Source organism: Miscanthus floridulus, chromosome 19 (genome assembly GCF_019320115.1).
Source record: "Miscanthus floridulus cultivar M001 chromosome 19, ASM1932011v1, whole genome shotgun sequence".
Lineage (NCBI taxonomy): Eukaryota > Viridiplantae > Streptophyta > Magnoliopsida > Poales > Poaceae > Miscanthus > Miscanthus floridulus.
In genome coordinates, this window is record NC_089598.1 from 109,122,133 (window position 1) to 109,130,381 (window position 8,249).

At 46.8% G+C, this 8,249-nt stretch overlaps 1 protein-coding gene across 1 annotated transcript; it reads right to left on the bottom strand.

The window, feature by feature from the left end:
* Positions 1-5,721: 5,721 nt before the first annotated feature.
* LOC136527166 (arogenate dehydrogenase 2, chloroplastic-like) lies at positions 5,722-7,290 on the bottom strand. The gene has a single exon (XM_066519783.1). It carries the CDS (start codon positions 7,200-7,202, stop codon positions 6,114-6,116), a length of 1,089 nt encoding a protein of 362 aa, XP_066375880.1. The 5' UTR covers positions 7,203-7,290; the 3' UTR covers positions 5,722-6,113.
* Positions 7,291-8,249: the final 959 nt, after the last annotated feature.

Below are 8,249 nucleotides of genomic sequence, written 5' to 3' on the forward strand. Positions count from 1 at the left end.
AACAAAACATATATCTATATCACAAAAATGCCAAGCAAGCACTCAAGTGCTAACAAAACAAAAAATAGAGGTAGTATGTGTAGTACAAGTAGATATATCTAACATGTAATAAATTGCCAAAGAGGGTCAGAAGTTTCTTCTCATTTCATCAAGAACTAATAATTCAAACATTGAAATAAGCCCGAAGATGCAGCAAGTGCAGGTCGGCTTTGAAGGATATCGCATGGCTGAGCTCCGCTATATTTGCACTGTCAGGGAAAACAGGCGAACCTGACGTGGATCTTCCTGAAGGCCTTGCGCAGGCGGTACGGGACGTGGATCACAACAGCCTTCCTACTCCCGGCAACATCCATCTGGCTGCAAAGTCACGACAAGCATCGTCACCCAATGTCCAAACCAAAAACTACAGGCTACTACATCTCAACAGGCGACAATAGATAGTAGGAAGAAATGGACCCAATGTCCAAACCAAAACAACTGATAGATCCACACTAGGCACTAGTGCATCTAGCAAACAACATCTTTCAACGGACAGGAGTGCACAAAAGAGAAACAATTGTGCCTTATGCTATGTTTCAATTATATGAGTCCTAGCATAACAAAAATGAATCATTTTCTTGGGAAAAAGAAATACATGAATAGTGTCACATACCACGTCTCAACAAGCTAAGAAAACCTATTTTGCTCACTTGATCTGCCTTGGCAATTTCAGTTTGCAGTTTATCCTGCTTAAGGACAAAGTAACATAACATCAGGATCCATGAAGAAAGGGGAAATGGAATAAAGTTCAGGAAGTTGAAAAATGAACCATCAATGGTAGTATGAGCTGTTCAATGTCTGATTGAATGATATTGATGATGTGAGGAACATTACGTACTATGTTGGGCCCTCTTGTGTTGAACAAGTCTCCTATGGACAAATATATTAGAATGAGTAGTGTTAAACAAAACAGGTACTTCAAAATTTCAATGAGCAAATTAACAGTTTTCTGATAGCTTCAGAGCCATTTGACAAAGAGACTTGGCTTTCTCCCTTCTCAGTGGAACCTTGATTTGAGTATTATATATATCAGTCAAGATGATGTATCAAAGATGTTACTATGATATAAAGAGGGAAATATGAAAAGTATCTAAACAGTGCTACTAGACATATTTACCAAATATCGAGCTGAGGTCAGTAGGCCAGTAGACATGCACTAGCAACAAATAAAACCTCAGAATAAATAGGGGCGCCACAGGCCCAACTGCCCAAGTTGGTACCATGCGAGCAAGGCAAGAACTACTCAAAGTAATGAATAGGTCACATGACCCCAATGCAGGCCAACAAACACATAGAGAACTAGAGAAGCAAAAAAGAGGTAAAGTAAAGTTGGTAAGTATAGGTACCTTAAGATGTGTATGTAGGTCAAGCATAGACTGAACAAGCATATGTATTCTATCTACAAGCAGTACTCCCTGCACTGAAGAGCAAAAGAAATAAGCAAAGCTAGAGGACCGACTCTTATGATTCCTTCCAATAGCATTCTATCAGTAATGAATAGGTCATCAGAAAGAAGTATCAATTGCTTTAGAAAAAATCAATCACCTCTATAAAAGTAGGCAACAGTTTTTGCCTTCTCAGCTAAATTGGCTACTTAGGAGCACAAGATAGGTAATTAGCAGATCCAAAAACAAATTCATTTGGCACGACAAGTCTCAGCCAACAAAAATTAATAAGAAAGAAAAAGTACAACAAAATGATCACAAGAAGCCATCTTCAGATCATAGAATGGTAGCAATGCTTTTTTGTAGTTCAGCTTCAAGATATGCTTTAATATTTAGCATTCAAATCGAACTATCAGGACAGTTTTATTAGGAGGCATTCAACTAGCAAGAAGGACAAAAGCTAAAATGACCTGCAAAATTTGCTTCTGGAGATGCCGGACCCATTCTTCAGTCAACATCTACGACTGAAATCAACACGAGTCAAAACTTAGCATGTTGTGCAGAACAAACATAAGTCAAGACTCAGCGTGCAATTGTACTCCAGAAGCTGGGAAACTTATTTACCGATGGATGAACAACTGACTGGAATGAAACAGATCAACAAGACAGTGAATCATTTATGGCTTCAATATCCCTGCACATACCAAACAATATTTATAGGAAAGTGGAGTGCTAAACATTAGATAGAACCAAAGACTTAGCCGTGTCAAAGTGACAAGCCCAGTAAATTTCTCAGACATGTGCAATAGGAGCAGAGTCAGATAATACCAAGAGACTCATAATCTTAGGGCGTAACACTTTCAATTAAACACATGTTAAGGATGGAGCAATGCATGAAACTTAAGAGAGGGGACGACACCACCCAAGATCTGCCGCTTGGAGGATGGGCTCTCCCTGGATTTGCCGTCGGGGAGCACACCCGCCCTCGATCCACCGACGGGGGCGCCGGATGACAGGCCCGCCTTAGATTCGTCTTCAGGGAGTGCGCCCGCCCTGGATCCACCGCCGGGGGGCGCGGTCGACCTAGATCCGTTGCCGGGGGGCGCCACGCGTGCCGCCACCACCGGTACGGGCCGTCACGCGCTCTGCCGCCTGGGGGTGGTGGCCGCCCCGTGGGCCGCCCCGCACGTCGCCGCCACCGGTTGGGGCCGTCCTGTGTGCCGCCACCAGTTGGGGCCGTCCTATGCGCCGTCGCCACGGAGGGAAGGTGGGCAAGCGCCACCGCCCCGAGCGCCGCCACCGCGGCACCGAGAGAGGGAGAGAGAGAGAGGAGGGCGAGTGAGAGAGAGTGCGGCGTCGGGTGAGAGAGATAGAGAGCGAGTGAGAGAGAGTGCACCGTCGGTTGGATAAGTGAGAATGAAAGTTAGGGTTTGAGAAGTCCGGCGGGTGGAGCTAGTTTTGTTCCTGGTGGGACGAACTTTGGCCGTTCGATTCAGATCAAGGGCTTAGATCATTCACAGGCTTAACAAGCATGCGGGTTTCAGTGGCCTACTTACGAAAGTGAGGCCCAAGCCCAGGTTTGGAGCCTGTGGGTTTCGGCGGCAGTATTTGTAGGGGCGGTTGGTGATTGAGCCGCCCCTACAAATCGCAACACCAGGGGCGGCTGGTGAGTGAGCCGCCCCTACAAATCCTACCCATTTGTAGGGGCGGCTCGTATCACCAGCCGCTGCTGTTCCATTTGAGGGGCGGCTGGTCTCGTGGATCCCGAACACGCCACTGTAGGAGCGACTCCATCACCAACTGCTCTTAAAAAAAATTGACCTGTTGCTACAAACCGTTTTTCACGTAGTGCATTTGCCATGATAAACTTTTGCCGATAAACTTTAGTCCTTGGTGTTTGGATCCATGACAAAAAAAAATAGCTAAAAATGTAAAATGAGGTGTCCTTCACACCCACCAATGCTCTTAGCTCAGTTTTGCATCTCTTGAGGTGCAAATGGACTAAAATTTAGCCTCTTCTTTTACTCACTTTTAGCCTATCTATTTGGATCTATTTGCCAAAAAAAAAGGCTAAAAGTGCATGACAAAAGTTTTGCCATGCGAAACAGACCTGGCCTAAAAGAAAGAGTTCGGTCACTACACCAGGGGCATGTGTTGGTTCGAGACTTCGATGCATACGGTGAAATGCAGAGAAGAGAGATGGTTAGGGCCTGATTATTTGTCTGGCTCTGTCCGGCATGGCCGCCTGCCCTTGCCTTGCCGAGGCTAGCTCGAGCCCTGCTCTCATGACGCAACATGGTGTGTTTGTTTCGCTGCAACGAAGTGAGCCAGGTTGAACAGAGATCGTGTTTATTTGGCTGCACATATGGAATTATGGATACAGCTACGCTTGTACTCATAGAATGTGGTAACATTATTATACCACCAAACTTTGTTCTGCTCTTGCCAATGGCATTTTTCTCGAAAACATGCATGACATGAGCTTCCCTTCTGCCCCTTTCTCCACCACGGCAACTCAAGTCTCATGTTCGCTTGGCTTATAAGCCGTACTTTTTTAGCTAACGAATAATATTTTTCTCTCACAACAAATCAACCAATAATACTTTTAATCATGGCTTATCAGCCAAGCAAACAGGCACATACCAGTTGGGTCTGGCCGAGGACATGAGCCGAACAAACAAACACGCCCTAGATGCCTCACTTGAGCCAGACTTAGCTCATACAAGGTTCTTTCACCAGCTTAGCTCATATAAGATGCCTTCACCAGCTTAGCTCCGGAGAAATGTGAAATCCGTTTCTCGCGGACCAGCTCGACGGCTTTTGACGTATGTATTGTCACCGAATTGAATTAGAGGTTCTTGAACCAATCAACAATTCGATACAGTCTAGCCAAATGAATACAAGCAACCATTTTTTTTTTTTTTTTTGCATCGTCCGAGTGTGACCAACGCAGCCTGCATCCAAGAGAACCAAACAGGCCCTGCGTGGATCTGCTTCAGCTGCTTACTCTGCTCTAGAGTGGCAGGAAAACGGGGTTCACGTGGTGCACGCCCTGTCTGTTCTTCCCTCACCAGTTTGATTGTGTTGTGCTAGAACGTGGCATGTTCTGCCATTTAATTTCGGGCCATTTTTGGCTTATATATATATATATATATATATATATATATATATATATATATATATATATATATCAACTGCGCCATTCAGATGCAGATGCAGAGCACTCCAATGACAATGATCTGACCCAGATCAATACCAGAAGCTGTTTTCCATGGTGGTGCAGCCAAAGCACACGGTTTTGTAGTTGTACTTTTGAGATTTCTTTGTATTGCTGCACCATTCGCTAGTGTTGCTGACACCGGCATATGATAAGCTCAGCTGACGCCGGTAGGTTGTAAGAAAACCCTGTTTGGTTCTCTAGTTCATGGACTAAAAGTTTTAGTCTACTTTAGTTCATGAATTAAAAGTAGATTAAAGTGGTGTTTGGTTCCTTAAACTAAAATTGACTAAAGTGGAGAGAGAGGACAATAAATGAGAGGCATGGGTGTCCCCAACATCTTTTAGTCCATTTTAGTTCAGTTTTGTGAACTAAAGGACTAAAAGATTTTAGTCCATTTTTAGTCTAAGGGCCTGTTTAGTTCCATGGACTAAACTAAAATGTGGACTAAAATGTTCACTTTTAGTCCCTAAAATGACAAACACATGGACTAAAATTTGGACTAAAGGGTTTAGTCCTCTAATCCATGAGGGGGTGACTAAACTGGACTAAAGTATTCTGAAGACAATCCTGCCCCTCTTTACTCACCATCCCATCCGTGGTCAGCAGCTATAATATCTTCATCTCAACAGGGGTAATATTGTCTTTATACAACTGCATTAATGGACTTCCCTGAAACCAAACAGGGTCTAAACTTTAGTCCACGGACTAAAGGAACCAAACAGGCCCTAAGTGTTTGACTGTTTAATCCAACTAAAATGTAGATTTTAGTCCAAAATATTTTAGTCTATGAAAACCAAACACCCCTGGTTGATAAGCCCTACCTAAAACAAACAAGCAAACGTGCCGAAAGCAGCTTACCAACCGTAATCAGCAGCGTTCAGGGGGTTTGCCCACCGGAGGTCGCTGTCGCAACCAACGACTGCGAAAATTGGGACGACAGGGACTGGGACTCACAGAGCCCGAAAGCCAGATTGTTTTTTTACTAGAAATTGCTCCTAATCCCAACATCCTCAGTGACAAACACACACGAACGCACAGGCTATTTGAGGTTGCCTCTGATTTTCCCTCATCCTGGTATTATTACAAACTAGCAATGGCAAAGATTGCTTCTTTATTCATTTCCTTCGTCTCCATATCACAAATTCCAATGCCAAGCTGCCACATTTCCAAAGATAAGATTTTTTTTCTCTCCCTCGCTTGGAAATGGAATGCAGCAGAACTGAACTGACAGGGAAGAAAGAGTTTGGGGGTTCTACTTCTTCCTCCTCCAAAAGAAGAGAGACAGAAAGAACCCCTCTCAAAAGAGTCAAATCTGAATTGGGGGAGAAAAATACAGATACAGACTGGTACAATGTCGATGATGGCATGAGCAGCAAGCACGGTGGTCGTCGGAGAAGGAGATTTGGAACTGGATTACTAATAACAGATGACGAGAATTGGAGACGAGACGAATCCCCCGGCGGCCGTGGCTACTTGCGGACGTTGGAGGAGGAGACGTTGGGGGCGTGCGGGGATCCCTCGAAGAGCTGCTTCCGGAGCACGTCGTGGAGGCCGTCGAAGAGCTTCTTCTTGACGGAGTCCATGGCCCACTCGAGGCGGTTGAGCAGCTCGGTGGAGTTCTTGTTGTACATGAAGAGCCCGTTGTAGAGGTCGAAGCTGTCGCTGCAGGTGTTGTCGACGAGGCGGAGCAGCGTCTCGTACCCCTTGGTGTTGATGGGCGTGGATCGGAGCTCCAGCATGGCGAGCATCCTCCCGACGGTGTGCGTCAGGAACTGGGTCTCTGCGGCGTGCGCGTCGTGCTCGGCGCACGACATCTCCACCATCCGGCACCCTTCCCGCTCGAAGATGTTGAGGAACGCCTCGGCGCGGGCGCGGCGGGCGGGGCAGTCCCCGACCCGGACCTTGTCGAACACGAAGGGAAGGCCGTCCCAGCCGTCGCGCGCCGACTCCGGACCGAACATGGGGTGGGTGCAGATGACGTCGAAGTCGGGGGGCAGCGAGCTGAGCAGGAGGTTCTTGGGGAACTCCTTGACGGAGAGCACGTCGACGAAGAGCGTGTTGCGGCGGAGGCGGTGGACGGGCAGCGAGCGGAGCACGGCCTCGGCGGAGAGGATGGAGGTTGCGAGGAGCACCACGTCCGGGTGGCACTCGCACAGGTCGTGCGGGTCGGTGAAGAAGGAGGCCCCCAGCGTGGACGCCAGCGCGGAGTGGTCCGTCCGGGAGTGCGTCAACAGCGTGTGCCCCTGCCGCGCGAAGGTGCGCGCCAGGAACTGCCCGAAATTACCGAACCCGACGATGGCGATCTTCAGGCGCTGACGCTCCTCCAGCAGCCCCGCCGCGCGGGACTCGAAGTCGAACGGCTGGGCGGCGTCCAGCGCGCGGATGCGCTGGGCCCGCGCGCGGAGCGGCGCCGGGGACGCCGCCCCCGGGGCGTGCCCGAGCCACCGCCGCGGGGAGGCTAGGTGGGTGGCGCCCCCCGCGGCCGGGGCCGCCGGGTGGCTCCGGTGGGGACGGTTTGGTTGGTGGAGGCGGAGGGTGGAGGTGGAAGACGACAGCATCTTTGCTTGGGGTAGTTGGGGTTGGGCTCTCGGCTGCCGCTGCCGCTGCCGCTGCGGCTCTCCTCTCCTCTCCTCTGGCAGTCTGGCGTTTCCTTCGGCCTTTGGGTGTGGTTGCTGGAGATGGGAGTGTGTGTCACATCACATCAAACGACCCAAGTAGTAGGTGACAGACAATACTAGCTAGGATCGTTTGGGGTTGATTCCAGTGTACTATTTGCATATGTTGGGGTTTTTTTAGGTGGAACGTATTTTTCTCATATAATAGCTCGGTTCGATTTACCTTATATTTGGTTTATTCGTCTTTTTTTTAATTAAAATAGTATTTTTCTCTCACAACCATTCAGCTAGAATGATATTTTTTAGTCAGTTTCAGCCAAAATTCAGCCAGCCGAACGGGACCAATATTTTAGCCAAAACATTATTTTCAACCAATTTCAGTTAAGTTTCAGCAAGCCGAACAGTATTTTATTGCTTGTTTAATTCCCAAAAAAATTTCCCAAAAAGTGCTACAGTAGATCACATCGAATCTTGTGATACGTGCATGGAGCATTAAATGTAGACAAAAAAACTAATTGCACGGTTTGGTTGGAAATTGCGAGACGAACGTTTTGAGCCTAATTAGTCCATAATTAAACACTAATTGCCAAATAAAAACGAAAGTGCGGGCCCTAAAAAATTGGAGAACGAGTAATGGGTAAATACTCCGACCGGCCCTAAATAATTGTCGCAGTAAGTGTGCGGGCCACAAATTTAACTTAATTTATAGAAAATACGTGTAATATTTATATCTCTAAATAAGTTTATAAAAAGCTAGATTTAAAGATCTTTCCAATGATACTAATTATGTACCATAAATATTAATATTTTTTAATATATATTTAATCAAAGTTATTTCTCGAGAAACGAAAATGATGTATATTTAAGGACGGAGGAAGTATTGCACAACAGTAGTTTTTGGGGAAAAGGAGGGCAATCAAGGACCACTCCTCACTGTTGTAAAACGTACAGTACAATGCTTTTAGGGTTCGAGCCAAGGGAGCGACACCT